The 27,196-nt window shown below is 39.1% G+C and overlaps 1 protein-coding gene across 1 annotated transcript in view; it reads right to left on the reverse strand.

The window, feature by feature from the left end:
- The window catches only part of grid2 (glutamate receptor, ionotropic, delta 2), a 593,815-nt gene that overhangs the window by 8,398 nt on the left and 558,221 nt on the right, over positions 1 to 27,196 (reverse strand). Inside the window, exon 15 of the mRNA XM_084728739.1 lies at positions 7,860 to 8,100. Within this exon, the coding sequence (XP_084584865.1) occupies positions 7,860 to 8,100 (241 nt within the window). The remainder of the gene's footprint in view (positions 1 to 7,859; positions 8,101 to 27,196) is intronic.

The raw sequence follows: 27,196 nt of genomic DNA on the forward strand, positions 1-27,196 counted from the left end.
AACATCGTCATGGTCTGTGCTGGTATGATCCTAAGTGAACGGCATCCATCTAAAGTTGTGTACATGTCACTGAGAGTAAGATATCCTGATTCTTGACAGCTGCTGGTGAGAGGGGGAACAGAAATGAACTGAAAACCACCGGGGCTTATGAAGCATGTTTAAAACAAAATTGAACAAATGTATATCTTGCATTAATGGATTTCATGATATGGCATATACGACACAAGGTCTGAGCATTCGTTATATTGACACAAGCCTGACATGACGGCAACGATGATGTGTGTGCATGCATGCATGTGAGAGAGTGAGCTCATTGGTGTGTGTGTTACTGTAGGAGCGGCCATATTGGGGAATCTGTTTGTCGTCTTCAGGGAGGAACAAATGAGGATGGGTCTATTGATTTTCTAGTTAGAAATGGACAACCCTGTGATGAGCGAGACCCAACTGAGAATCCCAGTGACATTTGCACAGCACACCTTCTATGATGCCTATTTCTATAATGCACTGTAAACATACTTATATTGTGTTATACTGTGCTTATAGCAGTGTATAATCAAATATATAAGCAGTCATAGATATTCATAATGCTTTTTAACAATAATCATAATGCATTATATAGCATTTTATAGTGGTTATACTGTAAGGTCATGAACCATGATACTTCAGACTCATTTTTGGCCAGGATCATAGTGAATTTTTGTCTTTTAGTATATCATAACCATGTTATAACGTATTATAGTCACTGTTGTAATGCATTATAATACATTATGTATTCATGTAATCAATCAATGTAATGTATTACAACTATTTTTTGGGGAAACATTAGTTAGCATTAAAAGTGAACAATGGCCACTTACAGTGACTTATAACCAGCTTGTAATGCATCAGATGTTTTGAAATAAACTATGATTCTTGCCATAAATAGAGAGTGAGTGATGAAAAATTATGAAGTATTCCGTACACCCTCACAAAATTCTTTGTGTTAAGATTATTGTTCTAAAGCATTATAAAAATTCATGACTACTTATATCTATAACTTTACATTGCTTTTAAGCACAGTGTAATGCATTACAAGTATGCTTATAATGCATTATAGACATGGGCGTCATAGAAAGTGTTACAATTGCAAACAGTGTTTTTGTGTACTTGCTCATTTTAGGGAAGAATTAGATCAGATAATATACAAATTTATTTAAAATGCTTTGTGCAACACTATTGTTTTTGTGATTTCCACAATCGCCATGATAGTTCAAAAGGAATATTAAACTCATAATAGTCAATAAAACCATGTCACAAAGTTGATGATATTAGCCTGTATTCTCTATATAGGGAGTCTATATATACGTCTGTCTGGATATGGTACCTTGCTGTGTTGGAGGAGGGCATCTGAAGCAGAGTCATCATGCCAAGTCTGCACTTCCAATTCATATTCCTGGTGCCAGTGTATCTTGCTAAGCCAAGTTTTCTAGGCCCCCGCAAAAAGTGTGGGTCACCAGACTTTCTCATTTTATGTGATGCTTGCAAAAATGCAAAGGGCAAAAATGCATGTGCTTGGCTCAGAGTGATAGTCTCAAGTGGTGTTAACATTCACTGTGACAGCAAGACAGAGGCCAACGAGTTCTTCATTTAAACTGACAGAGAGCGAGGCGTCTGGTGGAGTTAATTACAAGCTTTATGGTTTGCTTCACTTTATTAATTTAACTTAAGGAAGTTGGATGACATTAAACACACTAGACTTACTCCAATGGCCATGACTAAGGCCAAATTGCACGCAGAGGCAGAGTTTTCCCCAGTCGATAAAATGCAACATATGCAATTTATCTAATTAGCTGCTTTGAAGTTGACTTGAATTTGTCTTCCTTCCTCCACTGAGTCAGGACATGCTGCAGTGGTCCCAGCTTGACTCTCTCCTTCTCTCTTCTCAGCAACCATCTTTGCAGCTGGTCACCCATTTGGAAAAATACTGCACAGATGGTTTAAGATGCGAGTATGATATTCACACTCTTTTTACATATATTGTGACAGTATAATTTTAAGAAGAAATAAAAAATAATACCTCAGCCAAATGAAAAACTTTGATTGATGAGGTGTTTATTTTGTAAGCTGCAGTAGCTTTTACAGACAAGCTGTCAGTTTTACGGCTGAGGTAGGCTTGAAGGAAACTAATTTGTTCGACGTGTTAGCCAGCCGTGTTTGAGGGAAAAACTCTATCAGAACAGTATCTCCTCAAAGACATTCATGCTGTTGCACTTGTTTGCAAACATGAAAAGTTATGACAGCAGTTTTGTAGAGAATGAAAAGAGAGAGCTTAAGAAAGTTCAAGCATCCCTACTTTCTCACCTTCACACACTCTCTGAGGGAATGGGTATGTTTGTCAGACTGTTAATTTCACAAAGTTACAAAAATTGTTGGTTTGATTCAGAACGTTGTAAAAATTGCTGGTTGGTTTCAGAAAGTTACAAAAAATATTGGATGCAGTACAAAAAGAGTGGGTGCTGGAGCTTTCAGACAGTGTCTGATGATCCAACAAGCACTCTGTTTGAAGCATACTGAGCCCTTGAGTTTCAGTGGTTACTCTGAGCTAACCTTGAGCTAAACCAATGGAAATCGATAGGTCAATGCGTTGACAGGGTGGAGGACAAATGTCAGGGGTCAACTATCAAAAACAATCATGGCTGACTGAGCAAACTTCATTTTCACCATGGAATCACTGATGATGCACTATTAGTTTGTACTTAATTTGGATATTATATATGAATTTGGTTTTGCTTCCACTTCTCTCCTAATGCTGTGATTTGAATTCACATAAAATATTCCTTCTTTCTTTGAATATAAAACAAGACTAACTAATTTGATAAATATATACCTATTTTATTCTTGCTCAGTGTATCACTGGACTAATAACATACATATATATGTAGTGCAGCTTATCACCCATATGTGAATTCTAAATCAATAATAGTGACTTCCATGTATCAGTTTCTGCCCGATGCCTTGTTATTCAAAACCTTGAATAAGATCTACAAAGAGAATCAAACACTATCACCGTTTAAATCCCTGCTGTCCCTCCTATTCACTGCTGTGACTCCACTCCTGCGCTCAGTCAGGGGCTGATTCCACTGGCTGCTCTTAGTGGCTAATGAAGAAGGCGGGGGGGCGTGTGTTTGTGTGTGTTGCAGCTCAAGCACACTGTGCTTAACATGACTTTGGGTTCAACCAAGGGTTTGGTGTCTTTGTGGCTGCTCCGTGGCAGACATGACTACTGATCTGAATGACAGATTAAAGCTGGTGACTGAGCAGGGGGCCGGAGGTAGGGGGTATATGCTGCGTCTGTCGGTGTGTGTACTGAAGCAAAAAAAAATATTGTTGCCTGATCAAAAACAAAATGTCAGTTGGGTGCCAGTGTTGCATATGTTGCAACATATAATGTAGGACAGAAATCATTACAGATTATTACAAACAATAGATTGGGGTCCAACATGTTTAACAGATTTCTGGCTGTGTTGTAAGAGAAATGTGGTTTCACCTGACTGGGTCTCAAACTGATGTCTGTGTTTCTTATTATTCGATGCTTAGACACAGAATCAACCGAGAGATACACTGTACAATCTTTATTGTAGTAATACTATAAGATCTCTACATGATGACTGTTAGCATGCACAGTATAGATACATGCAACAAAAATATAAATGCAACACATTTTTCACAGTAAAAGTAAGAAGACTTCCTCTATGCACACAAATTCTGGTCACAGTAAAAAAAAAGTGTTTGTGAGCACCTCTGCTTTGCCAAGAAAATCCATCCAGTTGACAGTGTGACATACAGAGATGTTGACTTAACAGCAGGATTAGGTTTGCCTTGAACCGGTTGCAATATTGTCAAATGTGCAGTTTTATGTTGAAACAATACTTTTTTTTAAGGCACTGAGCCATGGCTCAGTGGGTAGGTCATGACTTTGCCCTCCTTTGAACAAAAATTTGTATCTGCAGCCCTGTGTGAAACAGCCATAGTTCAGTTTCTAATAAATGTATTTTTTCAACATAGACTGCATGAGTGGCCTTTTGTTGTGAGCAGTCCAAGACACGCCTGTGCAAAATTCCTACAGTTTAATCAGTATTTCTATATGCCACACCTGTCGGGTGGGTGGATCATCTTGGCAAAGGAGAAGTGTTCAATAACATGGACTTAAATCAATTTGTGAATAAAATTTGAGAGAGTGCGCATAGAAAAAGGTCTTAGATCTTTCAATTTGACTTGTGAAAAAATGGGAGCAAAAGAACAACTGTTGTATAAATACAACAGTGCTGTATTTATATTTTTGCTGAGTGTATATGCATAGCAGAATATAAGAGGCTAAATTAAGCCTGAGCTGATCAAACTGCATTGAACCTGCTGTAGAACATGCTGTTCTATTATCCCTGCAGCTTGTAGTCAGTTTAGTTCAGGCACATTATACCAGACACATGGAGACCTTGCTCATGGCAAATTGACTGAGATGGGGGGAGTCTGCATGTGTCTTTATAGCGCCTGATTGTGTGTGAACATCAGCAAGTTCAACCTTTAACTAATTAATTTTCTAAAGAGCCAAGAGGAATCTGCATTGAGTGCAAGTAAAATTAAACAATTAAATTAATCAATGAACAAACAGCCTAAACGACATTTGATAAATACAACGAATAACTTGCCACTGTTGAGCAGTTGCAAGCAATTGCAGGTGGCATATTGGACTGCAGTAAACAAAGCTGTGTGAAACTTCCAAGTAGTTTGTCAAACAAGCCTCTGCACACTACAGTGATCACAGCAGAGGAGGCACAAGAGTCATAAACCAGCTATTTGCCTGTAATAACACGCCAAGTTCAGTTTTTTTTCATGTTGTAGTATGCATACATGTATTTCTGTCTTTCATGCCAAAGGATGTCAACACCAATCAAGTCAAGTCATTACTATCCTATCAGTTAAATGGCAATTTATAATTTCAAGACACCCTCTCCAAAAGCTAGACGTTGCAGTGATATAGTAATGCAATAATTTGTGATGAGGTATCCACGTTCGACCTGGAGCTGCTCATTTAATCATTTGGAACCTGTAGTTCATCGAGTTTCTGTGTTGAAACTTTGCTCTAAATTACTTCCCAGATGATTGGTGTTATCGGTCTTTTATCATGAAATGTAACCTGATCTGACACTAAATCATCCTGGGTGTAGTCACAATTTCCATTCCCATCTTTTTGTTATATTTTCTAATTTATTCTTGGTGGAAATTTAAATGAGCATGACACCAAAGATTAAGGAGATGGGATGGGCTTCTCTTACTTGTCTCTGGTAGTTGGACTCATGCAGAAACCATTTAGACAGCCCTAATTAGTATAATGGTCATCTACCCTCCCCCCAACAATATTTGCAATACATTATGATAGAACATTCAAAATGCCTCTTGTCTGACTAATAGTAGCGCGGCTTTATATTTCTAAGGACTGGAAGTTAAATGATCAGTTTGGAAACCGTTCCACATTAATTCTCAAAGGCATAATCCCCAAGTTAACCTTTGCCTGTCTTTATCAAACAGTTTCTCTAGAAGGAAAAAAGCAATTGTTTGAAGCTGAAGTAATTTACCTGATGGCAAAAACATTTTCTGCTGAAATTAATCTGTGTTGCTTCATGCCTCAGTCTAATTTGTTACCAACACATAAATAATTAACTCTAAACCAAAAGTGAAAATATTATTTCACACATAATTACATTTCTTTCAGTTCATCAGTGGCATGTTTTGCATACAAAATTTGCTACACTTTGCTGCAATTTCACAGTTTTCATTAAAGTTATTTAGTTGAACACTTTCTCCCTCTGTGATTGGTAAACATAGCAGTGGGCATGGGAGGTGATGGTGGTGGAGTTGGAAGTTGAATTGGAAGCTTTGTCAAATCCCTTTGTAATTAAATAGTTACTTAAATAGAGAGCTTGTAACAATGTTAAGTTATTTTCTATTGAAAAGGGACCTGAGCTTTGTATAATTAGAATGCATTAATAGAAAAATAACTAAACATTCTTTGGAGATGTTACCTTTCTTGTCTATGATGAAGCAAACAAAGCTACCACATCACAACAGACTGCAGGGTTTCTACTGAGGGGATGATGTTGCCAGAGTCACTTCGATTGTCTTAAATGATATCCCTGCTGAGGTGATCAACCGCACATAGGCTGATTGGATATTTCACAGGGTGCTGCTGCTAATTTACAAGGCGGGGTGTTGCCACTGTTTTGGAGCGAATGCTGGTATAAATATCCATGTTTAATGCTGTGAGTCAGGTTTCTGACTCTGCCTTGGTCAAGGCACACTGCAGCATTCCAACAGGCCCACAGGCTGTTTTTGTATTCTGCTTTTAACATTGCCGGTCTCCTCTTTCCTCCAAAACATTAACTTTTCAGAAAAATAAGTGGTTGATTACCCTGTTGACACTGACACATTTGCCTCATTTTAAATTAATCAACGCCATCAAAATGGCATTAATAACACATTAAAAAAAGAGCTGTGATCATGCAGGACACTATCAGGAGCAGACTACTGAATATATTACAGGATCAATAGAGCAAATACTGATTTCAAAAGAGTAAATGTGAAATAATGTCACTGAATTATCCATATTGAGAATCTGGAGTGTGATTGCACAATGTCAGGGTTTAAAGAGATGTAAGGATTTTAAAGATGTATAGATGCCTTGTCAACAAGGATATAAGGCATGTACTTTTTACCAAAATGTTCTCCATTTGTGTTAACTTCTTTTGGCTGGATTAATCTGAAAGACTTCATTGGTGCTTCAGGAAAGGGATCTTTTATTGTAGCAGACTTTGCCAAGGTTTGGAGAGAAGGCAGAACATTTTGCTTAAGACCGAGCTGTAAAATGACCTGTACTTTTTTAAATGTAATGAAATGTTTGAACACTGCAACTTCACTTTTGGTGTCTTGTAAACCCATGAGGGTCGGGCACTTTGTGTGCATCACACACAAAAAAAAGCTGGATGTATTATATGAGTGTATAATGTGAAAATGTGAAAATGTGTATTATGGATGTATAACCCAGGCCATCTAATATTACACCATAGTTAAAGCTGGATATCTTATTTGGTACCAGCATGAACTGTACTTTAGATCAACTAATGAAGACTAAGAAGGAATAATTGATGAGAATATATCTTTGTTTACTCATTTTGATAATTTGATGGTAACTTTAATTATGCAAACAATTAGAATGAATAATCCAACAGGATGCTTTATAACCCATCTTGTTTGACCTTTTTTTCCCTTCATACACACCCAGAGATTTATATACACAAGACTATGCAAAAGATCAATGCCAGTTACATCACTGGAGATCTAATATAGCACCTCCAGGATTCTTTTTGACAGAATGTGCAAAAGCCCAGAAACAAATAAAGCTGCAGCCTGTGCTATCAGAATAATATTGCTGATGTTGCTTGTGTGCAAATTTAGTCCAGGGGAAATGACACTGAGAAAATGGGGCGCTGTCACTGTTACAACTCCTTCACAAAGAAGACTCTTGTCCTCATGCATCCAGACTTTGAGGAACTAATGCTTTTTCACCATTGCACTCCTGGCCACAAAGTCTGAACTTTGTGTCTAGTAATTGTACACCCTTCTCCCCTTGCTTCAGCTAGCCCTGAAATATTATCTGGCATTTTCTTAATTAATTATTTTTTTTTAATCCCTTCTTTCCTTTCTTCTACCTATTACACAGTTTCTATTACACATAAGAGGAGAGTTGGGTTCTGGGATCTATTGCAGGCCCTATACCTCTCAGTGTACCATGATTCCTCTTTTCAGACACCCTTCCATCCCCCTACCTCCTTGGAGGGGACCCTGGATCCCTTCCTCCGTGACCACCAGCTTTCCACCATGGCAATGAGGCAGGAGAGCACCACACCAGCTGCTAGGACGCAGAAAACACCAGCGAAGCTTTGGATGTCCAGGGCATTGCCGCGCTGTCGTGTCTGGACCGAGCTGTAGAGGTCACAGGGGCTGTCCTTGGGCCACCACTTGAGTTTCAGTATATCCATGTCCCCGTTCTGCTGGAGCTCCAAGATTCTAGGATAGAGGCAGGAGACACAGACATGTCTGTTAAAATATCATATCTGTGGCGTAAACTCAGACAGTTTACAGCCTAAGTTTAAGTTTCTGGCAATTGAAGGAGGTGAAGACAAACAAAACTAGCAAAAAAAAAAAAAAAATAGCAACATTCAGAGGAGTTAGATAACACTGTCCAGAGTGAGCATAGTTAGTGGGTATGATAATTGATGGTGTCTGAGAGCTGTTTTAATGATCACATAATCAAAATCCTTCAAAACAGTCATAGAGAATGAAAGATATTTGCACAAACCTGACAGCACTGCAACGCTTACTGCAGTTGCTGTAATGCCTCTCTTCCATTTGAGGGCAGTGTTTGCCAGTTAAAACCTTTCCTGATCCCTGACAACCATATTGGGCTGTCAAACTCATTATGGCTAACATTAATATGTTTTGCAGCACAGCGCGAGTACACTGCCACAATGTCATTATGCAGCCTAGCTTTAGTCCCGCGATTGATGGCTTCAGAGAGGATACAGCTCAGAGGTTGATGGGGTCCCTCTGTTAGCCTTCAGCTTATTATTTAACTGGGTCGTTCGTTTTGGTTTGGAGGAGAGCTACACACAGAGAGACAGACAGGCGCACTGAGGCTCTGTTAGCATTCGGCTGGATATTTAACAGGCGATCTGGTATGGAGGAGAGAGGGGCACAGGGAAAGGGAGGAACAAAAAGGAAAAAGGCAAACTGGGAATGTGTGGGGGTGCATGTTTATACATATAACTCCCTCACAGGCATAAACACCCTAACACAGAAAACAAACAGATGCAAATAATCCCTTGTAGATAAACTAAGCCACCGCATTGATTGACACCAACATGGTTGATTCACATACAGAAATTAACAAAGTCACAAACTTGATTGCATGCATGTCCAAGCAAACAAATACATGTGTACATAGAGACAGATGTTGGCAATTATCTGCAGAACTTCCTAGGGTATCCCTCCCTGCAATTTAAATGACAACATGTTGACATGAATGACAGCACCCATCTCTCATCTTCATTTTTTTCCTCCTATGGAATACACAAAACGGACTCAAATCAATCAAGAGATGCAAATGAGCCCCGTAGACAGTTTACATAATTAATTTCATCTACAATAGCCAGAAAAACATGGCCCATTTCAATGTAAATCAGCTAAACAGGCTCAACGTGTTGCCTTATAATCACGTCACTCTCATTTAGGGACCCTCTCTTATCATGTACGGGGCTCTACTGAGCTGCTGGGGAACTACATGGTTAAAATGCTGCAGAGAAGGGAAGAGAAGAGAAGAGAAGAGAAGAGAAGAGAAGAGAAGAGAAGAGATACGAGAAGAATAAAACAATTCGGACAGCAAATCCACCAACAGCTATTCTAATGATAGATCGTGTCCACCAACTGCCGCCTTGATTGTAGAATTGTTTGGCTCAGATCAGCACAGATTAGCACCAAGATTAGATAAGACTTTGTGCCGATGATATGCAATATTGACTCAAAACAAATTAAATCAAACAGATCTGCAATAGTGTTCGGCTGTTGTTGTATAGTGGCAGCACTGGCCTAGTTGAATGTCCTGGTTATTACTGCACTGGCATGAAGAAGAGGTAGTCAGTGTAGAAATCCCTCATCTCACATCAATCCTGCATCTGTTCTTTTTTAGTATTGCAGTGGGTCCTGCTCTATTTTCTTTGAAACATGTTAGCACTTTTGGACAGTAATATTGTGCTGTAGAACACAGGACTTGTGTCTGAGTGTTAGGTTGCTGTTTGCTGGAGGAGCAAAAGACTCCTTTTCTGCTGGTAAACATTATGAGGTGTTTTATGGGGAGAGCTTAGGTGGAGGCAATTCCCTAAAGACCTTAGTTAACACTAGCTAGCAAGTTTTGGTGGCTTGTTTCTTTAGCTATTCTGTACACTCAGTCACTCTCCAGGACGACCGCAAGTGTTCCTTGAAAAAGTTCAAATTAACCAACACAACCAAACTGACTGACCCATACACACTCACTCAATAGATGGACAAGCATTCCACAACTACTGAGTCCAGCTGTTTTATTTTAGGTCAATTTGTGTCATTTTATTTAGCTAATTGAATGGACTGCACAAGTGACAGGTGCCGCTCTGCAACGCTCCCAGCAGCTGAGCAAATCCACATTGAGCTGGAGGACGAGTGAGAGTAAATTAGCCTGTAGAGCCAGAATATTTTCACATCTAATGTGGTGAATTAAAGATTTATTTCAACCAAACTGGAGTTGGTGATTGTTAAAACAATGGAAAAACAGATCAAGATGGCTTTGGTGAGTTTTATTCTGTTCTATTCTGTCTCTGTCATGTTTAAATGAAGTGTATTTTACAGAGATAACAGAGGTAATCTAAGCTGGTCTTAGTTGAGTATCTCTTCATGACATTTTTTAGTTCATTATGTTTACTTTTTTGCGGCTGACACACATCTGCAAGCTTTAGTCTTGTCGCATTCAATCAAAGTTGTCTTTGCTTTTTTTTGTCTGGCAGTGGCAGCCGGTTTACGCTAAAACTCAAAGTTTGAGTCATTCCTTCTTAGATTCTGGTACCCAACAACACAGCAAGATGACGTGTTTGCTTTGTTACGTGGTATTCTATGACTGTGATTTGTGTTTGCCTTCAGTTTTACTTTGTTTTGCCTCTGGCTAACACTGTGACATCATGAAATCAGCTTTGAAAGGGTCTGTAGTACAAAAACACTGTTGCATGCAGAACACACTGTTGATATGCATGTTGACATGGGTAAGATTGGGGTTTTGAACAGCACCTGTCTTTAATCAAAATTTAAACAGCATCCCTGTGAGTTTTGCTTCTATCTGATGACAGTATCACAGAAAAATCACTGTTTATGAAAGTTAAAACAAGCTTTCTTTTCCCAGAGAAGTGATGTGTCTTTCATACAGTACTGACCTTTTTATCTGTCACTGACAACAGATGCTTCACACATGTACACAGACACAGACACACACACACACACAAACAAGCCTGCACTCTGGCAGACAGCTTCAGAGGAAGACGGATTACACACAGGCTAATGAGATGGAATAAGAGCGATCCCACCTATCAAAGACGCTATGCAATGTTTTGTCAAAGTATTTCATGATTTCTTGCTTGGAGTTCAGCCAACTTCTGAGGATTTCTTTTCTGAGTTGATGTCTTTTCATGTTTGTCAAAAGAAGATGCAGGCTTTATGTTTGGAGTTGCTGTCTGTTATCTCTGCTCACGAGTTGTCTGTTCTTATGTGTCACAAATGTCATGTCATACAGGCTTTTGTGTGGCACTTAAGGAGTGGCAATAAGCAGTAGCATTTTCTTGTTTCATCTGCTTTAACACTTGTGAACACAATTACCGTAGATGGTAAATGCCTTTGTGACAACATTCTACAAAAGATGTTTACTGTTGACCTTTGAGGGAAAACAAATAAACAGTGGAAAAGGTAATACCCATTTTTTTTTTTCTAGCAGAGATAAATAGTGATGCCACCTCAATTATTACTCAAATATCCTGTAGGACACGCAGTACGATTTTAAAGGTGCTGTACAACATTTCCTTCCTGACACAATAGGTGGGATGGGGTAATCGAACACACACTGCTTACAAAACTCGGAAAGTGTGAAACTGGGAAGTGTTCACTTGATGATGATTTTATGGCTCTGGTCAGATCAAACTGTCAAACTAAGCAGAGGTGATAAAATATGGTTCAAGATTATGTGACTACATTGTCTATTTCTCACCTAAAATATTTTCAGAAACATATTTTAGTGTAATTTTAGCTTAAACAGGAAATACCAGGGATCCACCACTTGGACTCAAAAACTCAAACCACACTGTCAAACTAGGCAGCGTTGATCAAAGATGGCTCAAGAGTTGGTTACTGCATCACATATTTCTCATGTAAATATTTTCAGAAACTTTAATGCACTTTTTAGCTGTAATATGAGATATATTGTGACCAAGTGGCTGCCATTTTGGCTCTGGTTTACAACAGAGGCTCCCAAAACTCAGATGAAATTACCAAACTAGGCAGTGGTACATTCACGCACACACACAAATATGCACAAACATGCACAAACATGCACACACAGCTATCCTGGATAAACAGAGAACCTTGGATAACAACATTTGCAGAAGGATGTTATTCTCTGCTCAGAAGGTCATAACTCCACTATATCTTGACAATGAGAATAGTTGTTTGTCCTGACATCTAGTGAGGCTGAATGTTGTATATTGCACCTTTAAATATGATCTTGCTGTGGCCTCTAATTCAAAGACTCACTAAATGCCAGCATTTCCCTATCTTATTCTAGACAGTCAAAAGGATGCCAAGCAAAACAACAAAGAACAACTAAAAGGCTTACTCTTCAAACTTGATCAAAGATCAAAAAGATCAAAACACGCAAGCACACATTTCAAAAAGACTTTCATCAGATGAATTATTAGGATGTGACTAAGCTATGTGTAACTTTGAGAGAGGACAGAGCCAAACAGATTTGAGATTCAGGACAGAGTGCTTTCTCTCTCCCCTCTATTACGACCCCGTCTGCCCATGGAGCTCATCATCTATCATTCGCCACTAATTGGCCTATCAGAGTTATGCAAAAGCTGCTTCCCCAATTGGCCCTTGAATCAAATCCTAACACGGGTATGCACTCACAAGAACACACACGCACATACACACACATTTACCTTGTATTTATCTAATTGAGGTTAAGCTGCCTTTGTCCTTCCCACAAAAATTCACTGATTTGACTCTGTTTTAGTGGAATACTTGCAGGAAACAGGATAGAAATGATGGCCAGGCTAATAATATTATGTTATGCTTGCTGCCATGTTTTTTCCACACATCAAAATACTAGACCATGCCTGGTTTTGGACAGATGGTGCAAACCAAAAGTGAAGAGAAATATGTTTATGCTACACTACAGGGCCTTTTAAAATGACAGCAATCCAGACACACAAACTCATAAATGCGATATGAGCTTGCCTGAGTAATTCTCATTCTAATGCTTGAAGGGATCGCTTGGATTATTTGATGTGGGGTTGTATGAGGTACTTTTGATAGTCAGTGTATTAGCTGCAGTCAGTCAGTCAGCACATCCCCAGCTGAAGAAGAGAGGGGCACCAGCAAGGAAGCTACGCAATGTAGTGCTGTGGACAAGGTCAGCAACAAAGGTATTTTAGCCACTTAAAAAAATGTCCACATAAAAAATAAATATTTAGAATATCACTGCTTCACCTTGCCGCCAGACAGCCTTGTCCAGTGGGAAATGGCATAATATGAGCCAAATATTACTCTCTCCAAATTAACCAAACTCCATGGGCAAAATCAGTAATTTTACTTCACAGTTGCTGGTCTACTGCTGCCTGTTAGTTTATTTATATTATTGTGTGATCTGTGGATCAAAACTATCATTTAAAATGGTTAAGTTATACAATAAGACAGACGAAGACATTGAGGCAGTAGTAGACCAGTAACTCTGCAAGGCAAAATTACGAATTTCGCCTCAGAGTTTGATGAGTTTGGATGCAACGATATTTAGCTTATACAGTGAAAATATTCTACATATAGCATACACTTAAACTGATATTTATTTCTTTTAGATGGATCTTCTTTAAGCAGCTAAAACATCTTTTGTTGCTAACTCTGACTCACTGCTTGACTTTCTTGCTGGTGCTCAATAAGTACCTCATATAATTCCATTTAAAAAGAACAAACTATCCCTTTAAATGTATCAGTCTAACTTTGTGTACATGGTTAAGTATGATGAAGAATGATGAATTTCTGAACACACAAAACTGGTACCACTGTTCTTCATCTGTCTATATCCCATGGCTGACAGGCAGGATGAAAGGCCACTGTGAGCTGCCTGACAAAAACATGGGTTGAGTCAAAGGTTTCTGCAGCTCTAATTTGTCTGCTGCTGTCTCACCGAAAGAAACACATTTTCCCTCAAAAAAAAAAAATACAAAGGCGCACAAATTTACATGCATATGCAAACACACAAGCACAGATAGAAGTGCAAAGACCTGTTCATACACTCAAACTACACTAAAATCCGGCAATTTTTTCAGAAAGCAATGACAAACTGACACAATGAGAGCTTGGAATAGCTAATTAAAATGTGTGTGTGTGTGTGTGTGTGTTTGTGTGTGTGTCTGTGTGCATGTGTCACGGTCTTTATGTCCTCATGAAAGATCCACTACATTACACAGAGTTTGATGGAGTTCATGAAAAAGCACAGGAGAAGAAATATGACAACTAATTTATTTCCTTGCAGCAGTGTGCTTTTCCCTGCACAGTTATCCAGAACTTTTTCTTGCTTTAATTTCACTCTGAATATGTAGAACATTGAACTGAGGGAGTGTACACTTAGATGTGTCTCTTAGTTTTTTCCCTTCAGGGGCTGTTAGTGTTTTTTGCTCAAAGCCTCATCAGTCAGCGCACTGCTGCCTGAGGTATCAGGAAATAGATCACTTTAATCACTAAAAATAGCATCTACTATATATCAGCGCAGTCTGAGGACGTACAGTGCAGGTTTAAGTGTCATGTCCTATATTATATAACACAGGGGTTGCTATATTAATGTCAGCTGCATGTTAACATCTCATTAAATGCATCATTGTCAGCTAAAATGTACGGTAATTGTGAGGGCTTCAATGTCAGTGTGAGCTACATACATAAGGGGAGTTAAGACGAGAAGAAGAGTGTGAAATGTAATTACAGAGCAAGTGTTATGTGTGTGTCTATCCGCCTCGTGAAACAGCTGTCATGTGTGTGCATGTACAGCATGACTGCATATGTATTATTCTATGGTAAGTGTGTATGGGTGTGGTGTATGCATGCGTGCATCTTCCTGCATGTGTGAGTGTGTCCATGAGACAGCTGTTGTAAGATGCATTAACACTGTGTGTGTGTGTAATGAGTTATCACCTTGCTTTAAGATAGTTGACTTTGACTGGGGAGATCTATAATGACTTTAACACTCCCACTGGCTGTTAAAGCAAATGAGCAAGGGTTGCCCATGTGGTGCAGGGCAACTGTTCTGTGCCTTTGTGTGTGTGTGTGTGTGTGTGTGTGTGTGTGTGTGTGTGTGTGTGTGTGTGTGTGTGTGTGTGTGTGTGTGTCAGTGTGAGTGTGCGTCTCTGCCTCCCCGTTCTCTCCGCAGTGGCCATTACTGCGTGGACTAGATGTTGCCATGGCAACTCTATGGCAGCAGCCTTGATGGTGGGATGATCACACGTTATTAGTTGACTCAAGCCGAAAAAAAAAAGCCCCACACCATAGTGATTTGGATAAAGGAGGGAGGGACAGAAGCCTTTAAAAAAAGAAGCTAGGGCGAAAATTACAAATTGTGAAAGAAAGCTGTGAATTCTGTCAGGTGATTGAACACGTTCAAGGTGAAAAAAATATATACTGAGATCACACAGAGAAAAGGGGTGAGAGAGAGAGGGAGGGGGAGAAAGTGGCTCCCAGACTACCACATGAAAAACATGGGCACACAGTCACATATAAGGTAGAAATAATGACCGCTCACATAATAGAAAGCCAGGGTAGTCATGGACATGAACAAAATATGTTTTTTATTTGTTGTCTCACTCTTTCAAACACACACACATGCTCTGGTACAAGTATGACTGAAGTTTAGGCCTTCAGAATGGGGAAATATTTGGTAAATTTTGAAACTTTTCCAAAGTCCTGGTTATGAGTTGAGCCTGTTTTTTAATCAATAATATAATTTGGTGAGGGTTAAAGCTATAGTTGGTAACTTACATACAAATAGCTTTTAGTCAAATATGCTGAAACTGTCACTAATGTACATGAGGCAGATAGTATGCGACAAAATAAGGTTCCTTTGGCTCCTCCTAGTGCTCTTAATGGCATTTGTAGGAATTCATTGTGCCTGAATGAAAACCTACTGCATCTCATACAGCCATGGATGGATTCAGATTGAAGTCACTTGAAAGCTTGGCGCGTCTTTCTGCCGCTAACAGGTACCATGCACGTCTGTATGAGTTGTTGAGGGGTGGTGATGTGTGTATACAGTTGATGAGTTAGGAATGATATCAGACAGCATTCCCAGGTCATCAAATACAGATGTTTTGGGTTGGATGACCGTTGAGCAAATGCCATTAGGAACACTAGGGGGAGCCAGAGGAACCTGATCGTCTCCTGCACCACTGTCAGATGTTACCAACTGTAGCTTTAAGATTGCCCAAAAGAGCAGGGATTGGCATGTGATCGTAATGGTTAAGGTAGTTAAGGAATGAATTATGACAGTCCTCAGAGTCCTAAGAAGTATAGAAGTGCAAACGTGTGATTCACACTTTTCACATGTAAGCTAATTGCTAGCATTAAAGTTGTCATAAGATAATCGTGTTTCAAACAGAATGCAGCCTTAGGTGGTCATAACAAGGGATATCATCATGTGATTTTCATCTGTTTGGCTTATCAAAGTTTTTAATGGCCCTTAATGACTTTCAATCTGCGTAATTACTTCCAAACAAAAATGCTTTATGTTTAAATATGTAAAACGGGGACATATGTTCCTAAGGAGTGGGCTTTTAGGAATTCATTTGACTTCATTTGACAGAAACCTCTTTTTGTAGCAGCTTTAATGAGCAGCCCCTAATGTTATAAATGATATCCCTACTGGAGTGAAAATGGACTGTTAAGAGATTTCCCACTGTGTTGCTGCACCACTGCTGAAGTAGGGGGGGTGGCTCTCTAATTCAAATGGATGATGGGGCTGTTCCAAACAGAGGCTACGGGCCACAAAGTGAGTTTTGAAAGCCTGTTATCTCAGCACCTGGCAAACTGATCGTTGAGTCATTGGTATTGATCAACTCAGCTATCAACCCTCCTCCAGATATATTATGGCTATTTTCTGCTATGGGGCAGTAAAAATCACACTTATTGCCCCTTTAAATGCACTGTAACTCCATATATTGTCTTGATTCTGCAGTCTTCTCCAGGCCCATCCATAAGGCGCCTATAAATGCAGGTTATGTCCCACGCTGCTCTTTCCCCAGTAGCAGCTTTTACTGCAGCTGTAGCCAGTTAAAATGCAGAGCGGTGCAGGTTAGATGATCAAGCATAATGTGAAACAGTTCAGTGAATTTCAGATCTGGCTAGATAGACCTCTTAACTGTTTCTGCGAGAGGTGTTCAGGCGTAGTGCGTCATCATCATGGAGAACACTGCTGTCTAAGGAATGGCGGAGTATGTCTGCAGCAACTAGAACAGTCTGGCTCTTTTGTACGAATATTCTCCTCCTGTCACCTCTGTAGCATACACATTTCTAAGTTGGAGACAGTGAAAAATGGAAGTTGCGGTGAGGTGAGAGGTGGAGGGAGAATGTGAAGACAGAGGGAAAAGAGATGTGAGCGAGCCAGAGAATAGGAGAAGATGGAAAATTGAGTGATAAATTTGAGGGGAGCAAAATAACAGAAAAACCTGGCTGTGTGTTCAGTCTGGATGGATGGCTGACAACAAAATCATACAACGTGGGAAAGCAGAATGCAGGTGAGAAATTAGGGGAGACAGGAAAGGAGAAGGAAGCTGGGGAGGAGCAGAGAGAGCAGAAAAGACAAAGGATGAGAGGAACGAACAGAAGAAGAATGTCAAATGAAATGAGCAAAGCGGGGGTAGAGGAGGAGGGGGGATGAGAGACAGAGGTGTTATGCTAAAATGAGTTTGTTGCTCTGAGACGACCGTTGGCTGTCAGCTCCTCAGATGAGCAGAACACTGGGTTGACAGCTCAGTTACTAGCTTAACACAAAGCTGGCAACATCAGCGGTCTCTGGCTGCCTCCCTGGTGTTAGCCTTGCTGGAAAACATGATGGAGAATAATGTTCATATTATAAAGTCATAAAAAAAGTTTCACTGCAGTTCTGAGGGTCAGAATAGATAAAAAATTCCTTCTCTGGAGTATGAGCTTAGAAAATATGATTTGTTTGTAAAAGTATGTGCACTGTAGTAATCAGAAATGTTGTCTTTCATCTCTCCACAATAACCCTTTAGTAGTAAAAGTGCCAACATTGGAGACCTGCCGGAAGAGACAAGAACTTTTTACCTCAGAGAAAATATATGGCTTGTCACACTAATGCACGAACAGTCAAATTTAAAGAAAACAAAATGGCTCTAGTTTATTCAAATCAAAACTCTGACCCTGTTCAGACCTGCTATTAACCTTTTCCCCACCACTGATGAGCTAACTTGTCAATTAAGACACAACGCTTCGCCACCAATGACAAGATATCTCGTCAATTGCTGTTTTCACTGCCAGGTGGTAGGAGACACTGTGACAGATCATCTGACAAAAAACTGTCACTCAAAGAAGAAGAGAACCGCTGGAATTGAGCAGCAGAAGAAGAGGATGGTGAAAACGAAGTGAAATGAAGCTAGAACAAAAGCTTTTTTTGTGTCTGAAGCTAGAAGATTTGTTCTTGGTTTTGATATAGTTCATGTTAACATATTCATAGAACTGAATATTCTTTGGGTGTTGAAAAATCTGTGAATTTTATCAAAAATGTGGAACAAATAAACGGCCGAATAGCAGTAAGAGACATTCAGCTAACAAAATATCCCCCTAGTCAGCTCGAATCAGCTAAACTTAATCAACAAAGGTTTTGTCTGGATTTTTTGGTCAAACTTACATTTTTGTATAATGAAATATAAGAGAATTACGAAATTAGTTTTAACACCTTCTTTACCATGGAACTGCATTGCCACCTATTGGCCATAGTTAATAGAACCTATAAACCTCATCACTTATGAATATATATAAAATTGTAGCTATTATACTGTATACATGTTGAAGCAGTGTGCGTGGGGCTCTAGGACAAGAAACACTCAGTGTTTCATGAGTTTGAAGGGCGGCGTCTTTATGTTGTCTTTCAAAAATGTAAAACACAAGAACAAGCATGCGAGGAATGGATTTAACTTCATCTTTATGCTTTGATGTAAGCTGCTAGCTGGAGATGGACTTCTCAACTGACTCAGTGAGCCCTACTGGCTACTCTCATGAAATCTGTTAGTGAGGGTCATCATTTTAGGTATCAAAACCCACAGTCATTAACTAGAAATGAGAAGACCTAATGTATGTACGTATGGTCTGAGAATGGAAAGCTTGACAGGTACAGCAACAGTAACTAAAGACGGCGGTGCTTAGCAAAGGGTCAGTTGCTTAAATGATCTGCTAAAGTAGTTTTTTTTTATTTAATCAATTTCCCATGAATGTTTTATTATAATCACTGCTTTTTGTGCTTTGAATGTCTTGTGATTGACCATAGTGACATTTGAGAGTATGTGAATTTTGCACACAAAATTACATGAAATTGAATTGGCAAAAAGAGCTTGATCAACTTTCATCCACAGGCTGGACTTCACCTTAACCTCAAGAGCACTAAAACAAGTATAGTGAGACAGACAGTTTGGTGAAACCTGGTGTGGCAGCAGGTATTTCAATTACTCTGGGCAGGTGAGAGTGACATAGTGATTAGGGAGGTCAGCCTTCAACTGGAGAGCTGAGCTCAAGCACCCGTGTCAGCAAACAACCCACTAAAGTATCCTCAGATGCTGAATCACCACAGGCTAAAGGTCTGCTGAGCCTGATTTTTGACCTGCCTGATGAGACGGGGGGAATCAATAAAGCAGATTATTATCATTACATCATGTTGCGCTTTGCGACGTGAGCTGCATTGAGAATCAAGCCAATCTCGTCAAAAATATATAACAGAGGCACATTATCAGCTACCAACTGACCTGCTCTGCAGTCACTTTAGTTTATTTGTCCAAATCTGTTTACCACTATTGCAAGTGGGGCAGTGAAGGGAGCAGACAGAGTCAGCACCATCGACCCAGTCAGCGAAGTGCACCTGCTCCTGATTTTTCTCTCCCTGTGTTTTCGTAGAAAAAAATTATAACCGAGACGCTGAGACTGAAGCACACTGACCCACAGCCACACATCAATATCCCTACAACTGGAAAGTCTGTTTATTCAACCACACACTGCTGGAGATGGCTCAGACAGAAGAAATATTATTCCAGCACTGGTGGTGCATATTTGAGTTTGCTTTTGAGTGGGTATTATTTTGGTACCAAGTATAAAAAGACTGAACCCCAGAAGTCTCTCCAGTGACCTTCAGAGTATTTTCATGGCCTTATTTTAGTGTCAGAGATGACTTGCTGGCCTCTATCTCATGGTTACAGTGTCTACAACCTGGTTGGATATTGAGGGAATTTGCTGAATGTCTAAAGCTGAGTGTATATTAAAGGAGAACAGCCAGGACTTTAGCTGTACTAGACACATTTGACAGATCACAGAACACTCTGTTGAACTGTCTCAGACATCCTGAGAATTTCAAACGTGTTGATTTTCTCAGTGCAAGATCTTTCAATACACTGACTTGAGAGGTTTGAGAGCTGAGATGGGCTACAGTTAACATATCATCACCATGATTACACACAGTGGAAAATACAAACAATGCAAATGCTGGGTGAACTTCAAAATTTGGGGTTTCCAACTCAAACTCATTTTCCACTGATAAACACACAATCCGTGTTTGTCATCCCCCCCGACACTGGTGCCTGGCGTTCTTTTTCTTTACTGGACAAATTAGTGCACAGACAGGAGGCATGGCAAAGTCTTGTTCCATTGTCCATCTCGCACAGTGAAGCCAAGTGACAAAGGAAATCCAAGCATCATGTATTGCATAATGTTTGTGTGGGCCAAAGAGTTTATTGTATGCAACAAAACTTTGGTAATACTAGAAACTAGTGAAACCAGTGAGAGCTAACTTAAATCGAGATATGGCTCATACCCACAGATCCACATGTGCACTCAATATGCACTCCTTCAAAAAGGCATGGAAACACAAGGAACACAGAGGAAACAAACATGACAGGAACAAGGAAACACAACGGGGAAACCTTTTTGGGATTGGATCACACCAGCTACAATGGCCATCAACACACTCAGGTCCTGTTTTGCTCCTAGCTAATCACAGCAAGTGTTCTTTGATTTAATGCAGCAGGTGATTGGCCTAATACTCCAGCAGCTACAACTCATACAGTCTGGTGAAGTGGAGTTGAGTGAAGAGCTGACAGTTCAGTGTGCCGGGATGCCACAAAAGAAAAGACAAGTTCTCAGTTGGTATTTGCATCACTTTTAGGCAACTGGTATTGGCACTGGTATTGTAATTTTTTTAAACAATTCCCAGCCCTAGCTCCGGCCCTTGAGTACTGAGTAGTCATTACTACATTACTGTATGACTACTGTTCTCACCGGTCTTCATCAACACGATAGTATAACAACTGATGATGCAGTCTTGAAACTTTATAGGTGTGTAGTGGAGAACAAACTGAAGGTTGAGTTTGAAGATGGGCTGTGTACTCAAGTAATAACATAGTAATGACATCACAGCTGGTGTGATCCCATTGTAAGTCGGTCTAGCTTAACTGAGATACAGTGATCCTCAACTGAATGTGGGCCAGGGAAGTAAAGTGGGGAGCCAGTGGTCCCTTTCCTACTTCCTCCTCTCCTAATTTTTGCACCCTTGCTTAGACCACACTCATCTTCAAACTCAGCCTTCATTTTGATCTCAACTCAACATCTATAAGTTTCTTGAATCCATCTTGCATGGTTATGACGCCACTGCATAGACAAAATCTGTCCACAGACAGTAGGGGTGGGCAATATGGCCCTGAAACTATATCACGATAGTCAGGGTATTTCTGCAATAACAATATTCTTTTACAATATGAAAAGCCCCTATTCCACACCCCTGAAGTCACTTTCCTTATTGGAAATAACTCCTCCACCATTCAGCTGGTAGCGATGCTACTTTCACTGTCAGCTATAATTGCCGTCGCTTTGTATAATGGTGTGACATCATTCTGTCAACAAGTCACAATATTGTCATTATTACAACACAACTTTTTTTAGTTATAGAAAAATGATGACTATATTACTGTGAACAATACAATATGGCACAGCCCTAACAGACAGCATTGTTAAGGCCTAGCAAAGTACTCAAAACCTTCTCTGTGGTAGTTCCCACTACAGTAGGTGTCTCCAGGGACCACATTTTGCCACGATGACACAGACACACACAGATACACAAGGTGAAAAGAATACCAGCCACACACTGTCACAGCTGGTAACAAGCAGATTCAAATGTGCGACCGTCTTACTTTGAGGAACTCAGGGCTAATGACTGAGCCACCATCTTGCCCTTTCAATTAACAGTGTCTCACTGTATTGAAGCTCAAGGAATGGGGTAGGAGAGGTCATTTACCCATGAGTCTTTGGTCCCTCAAGTAAAGTTTACGAAGCTTAATTATTCCAATTAGTGCTCTCAGGGTTCAATGTCATACACTTTGTCAACAAAGTTTTCAATTAAGCATCATTAAGCCTCAGTGTGTGGGTGAACTGGAACAGATTATCAAGCTGAACTATGATAAACAACAGACAGAAGTCAAACAGTCATTAACCATCATTAACACATCGAGAGAGTGAGGGAGTGACAAAGAAAGAGAAACAGACAGAGAGAGAGAGAGAGACACATCCCCATCATTAATTGTGATTAATAAAGATTTAATGAATGCACTAAGTGTGTGGGCTGAGTTTTACTGTGATGGATTGGTAGAAGAGTGACAGCTTTTGACTGAGAGAGCTCAGACAAAGACGGAGAGAGAAGGAGAGCAATAGTAGATTGACACTTGACATTAAATCAATTTTTTGTCATCTGGAACAATGTCACTGTTGTAGAAACACTAATACACACGTACAATACAAACGCATACACACACACACACACACACACACACACACACACACACACACACACACACGCACACGCACACACACACGCACAATCTTTCTTTCTTTGCTCACCACCCTTGGAAAAAAATTTATTATTTTCCCCCATGGATAGTGATTTCCATGGATTGGAAATTGAAGGCTTCAGAGCCTCCAGCTTAACTTGGGCTCACTGTCTGAATGAGTGTGTATGTATGAGGGAGAGATGGTGAATCAAATGACATGCTTTTTAGCTTCTAGCCTCTTCAGCAGGAGCCTTGATCAAGCCTTATTTCGATTATGCATGTAGCCCTGGTATTATGGTACTACAAAGAGTCTTAAAAATAAGGCGCAGCCTTGTCAAAATAAATGAATCTCAGTTGTTTTAAATCTGAAAACTTAGAATTGATTCTGAGGATCTTTGAATTGACTGAACGCACAGGAACTGTTGGAAATGTTACTTGTGTTGTTTGCAAGTGTCTCTTTTTTCCATTCTGCTTTTTAGAAAGAGACGGAGTCAATATGTTCCTTGCTCCGTGGGGCCCTTAAAACCAGAACAGCAAGTGAAGCTAAAAGTCACTTTTCTCACAGAGGATTAGAAACTAAGTGAAACTTTTCCAAGTTCTAAGACTTGAGTTATTCTTCTAATACAGTATAACAGACTACTGTGTAAGCAAACTAAAGCTGCTCTAGGCAACTTTTGTTTGGCTGGTAAAATTCACTGCAGTAACATTCACAAACTGTGGCCTATCAAGCTCCAATTTACCAGTGCAGTGAGTGCAGCTCTGCTAACACTGGTGAGATGTGATACATTACAAACTTGCATTTGGCACTACTGTACTCAGTATAGGTTGCAGAAAAAAATCTATTATTTACCACACAAAAAGTAACCGCTACCTCGTCTACACTGCACTCTAGGGCTGCAACTAACACGTTTTCAATATCAATTAATCTGCTGATGAGTATTTGGAAACAGCAGTCCAAAATCCAAAATTAGGCTATAATTCATAATAATATAAGACAAAGGAAGGCAGAAAATCCTTATATTAGAAATGCTAGAATCATAGAATATTGGCTGTTAATTTTTTGCTTAATTACTCAAACAGTTAATTAATTAACCAAAACAGTTGCCTATTAATGCGATGGCAGCTGATTTACCAATTAATAAATGAATCATTGAAGCTTTACTTGATTTACTGCCCTGATTTCAGTTGCTAATTATCAAGGGTGCCACTTTGTGTTGGAAAGTGGTGGGGAAATAAGGGCTCAGATGAAATAAAAAAAAACAAAAACAAACGGTCTTCAACATAATGCAATTTTAGGCGATGTAATAAGGGAATCAGTGTGAGGTCAAAGTAGATACAACAAAACAAATTATGCAAAATTACTCAGCAAAAATGGTAATATCACATCTACTGGAGAAAACAAAATGCAACCTTTAGATGTCAGGTTAAACTGTCCTGTTGTTTTGATGCTACATGCTTTCACATTAGACTTAGAGAAACAGAGTTCATGAGTCAAGTTCAACAAAACATGACTCCTTGTATGGTTTCTTATTGTGTAAATAAACAATTGTAAAAGTGCTCTCATTTTTTAGTTAACATTTCTTGGCGAAAGCTTTTTTTTTTTTTTTTTTATATTTTTAAAAATTATCCTCAGCATAGTATAAATGGCACTGATGCTAATTATGGCATCAGTTTAGGAGGTATAGCAATGACAATGTGTGACTGCAGTTTGTAACTTCCCTAAAAAGAGATTCAGGTGAAAAGGGACTTACAAGGACAATTAGGGCATTTTTTTGCCAGAACATTACACTTACTGTATTGACAGCTTTCGTCAAGTAATGACAGTTTCACCTGCAGTAATTCCAGTCATAGCCGTTTTTCAAAAATGCCTGAGACAGCTGTGACAGAGAGCTCGTACCTGAAGCCCTCCTCCATTTACAACCCTTCTGCTGGAAGTAAAATGTAAGATTTACATGGCCAAAGGCAGCTTTAAAAGCCATTTATATGTGCCCTTCAATGGTGCAATTTATTTTATCTTTTATCATACATTTCTGAAGAAAAACTCCACTACACGACTCATTAAATCTCACTTCAAGGTTTGCAATAACCAAACTTTCATAAGTCAGTTTATCGTTTTTTTTTAACTATTGCTGACAATTTTATTGTCTTGAACGCCGCTGAGATAAATACTTGCTAGAATACTAAAAGCACCACAAACAATCCGTTTTTTATGAGTTGTATACAGTTTACTTTGTATTTGTTGGTACCCAGAGCACTTTAATATCACTTAAAAACAACTTCTAGTAGAGGACTTTCATACTGGTAACACATTGCTTGGACTTCAGTTTATGGTCTGGATAGGATATGAAATAAATACAAGAAAGAGGCTGTAGAGGGAACAATGAAGAAAAGATGCACTGATTGCAGGATTCAAGGCTGAAATAAATGCAAGTCTGCACCAAAGATATCAGGAAATAGAATATAATAAATAATGTTAATAGTTATCATTCACAGACATATGCACAACCCTTGCCCTTGTTACCTCTTTTATGCATTCAAACAAATGGTAATAAGGGAGACACATTAGCAGGGGTCAGCAGTAAATGACTCCTTATGCTGTTCATTACTCACATTAAACCCACACTCAACAACAGTAATGAACTTTATCAAGCCCTCTCTGCTCCAGTTTTTTTTTCTTATTTGATCTAAATACTTCTATTTTATTGCAAAGCACCATCAGCTTTATATGACAGAACATGTGTTTCTGTCCAAGATAAGAAATAAATAAACCACTTGAGCCCTCAAAAATTTCCAGTCCCTCAGAGCTGTCCAAAATTCCTGCTTATTTGCCAAGAAAACCAGAGCTGATGGGTAATATATTTCTGCTGTGGTTACTTTCAAAGATGGGCTGTATTTCATTTAAATAAATTTAGAAAAAACACATATAATTACTTTTGTGTATTTTGTAATTAGTATTTTGCTAGGCAGAAAAAAATAAAATGCATTTTGTTACAAAATGCGTTAGGAGCTTGTATTTGTATGTTTGAAATACTTAAAATACATTATTTAATATGTAATTTTATTCTACAGTAAGGCTTTTTTTATTCTCAGGGTTAAACTGTAAAACAAAAATGAAAAAAAAGGTAATCTAATCACAGTCTTTGGCTAAATGTAAGTGAATCACATGACCTGTCAGGTTCACATTCATCATATTTCAAGGTCATACCCATATTAACGCTACATAAAATGTGATAATATAAGTTTGTACAGAATGCATTTTTGTATTTTTAAATTATGAATTATTTGTATTTGAATGAAACACATTTCCCATACCAGTATTTTCTTTTCAGACCAATACTATATATATATTTCATTTAAATACATTTGATGAGAAAGTATTTGTAATTTGTGACAAGATACTTCTTGATGTATTTGTGCCCGTCTCTGGTTACTTTCACACAACTGAAGAAATAACAAGCCACAGACTAACAGACTAATGTAATTTCTAGCCAGCCGGAGGTGTATGCTCACCACAGCACTCTAACCCATGGACTCTGAGGTGTTATGTGTCTGTGACTGACAATGATTTGTCGCTCTTGTATGCACCATTCAAGCCCTCAAGCGTCCCATACAACATGCCCTGCCGTGGTCCCCACAGAAATATAGCGTACAAAGGCTCTGTTGTAGAAACACTAAACTGTCAGCCCTGAGGCCAAACTTGCCTGCAGGCAGGTAATAAAACAACAATATGAATGTATCTTTGGTGTTGAATTTTGTAACAAGTGGAGTGACCTTAATCTAATTCATATGGTAGAAGCAACGCTCTTTGCTCACTCCACATGTACCTAAATTGGAAAGAAGAATTATAATGAAAACAACCCTGGACCATGATATCATACTAATGAGCATATAATTAATTTTCTCTGTACTGTTTATCCACATTTATCATCTATTTTCATTGAATTCATTGCACTCACTCCACTGTACATTTTGAATTCTGCAGTCCTGACCATAATCACTAACAAAGAGGCATCTCATCTATCTTGCAATCGAAATGTAAAACGTAATCGTGTTCAGTATGCACAATAAAATGTCTGGCCTGCAGCTTATCTTCTTAGACTGCAGCACCCTCAAGATGTCCATCTGCTATGGATTAAATCTTCTATTTTAAATTCTCACATCAATGCCTGCAGACTCGCACAGACAAAAATAATGTATGCCTGAGAGAGAGGGCTTATTTTTTTCACAATCTTGCC

Source organism: Lutjanus erythropterus, chromosome 10 (genome assembly GCF_056507025.1).
Source record: "Lutjanus erythropterus isolate fLutEry1 chromosome 10, fLutEry1.hap2, whole genome shotgun sequence".
Lineage (NCBI taxonomy): Eukaryota > Metazoa > Chordata > Actinopteri > Lutjaniformes > Lutjanidae > Lutjanus > Lutjanus erythropterus.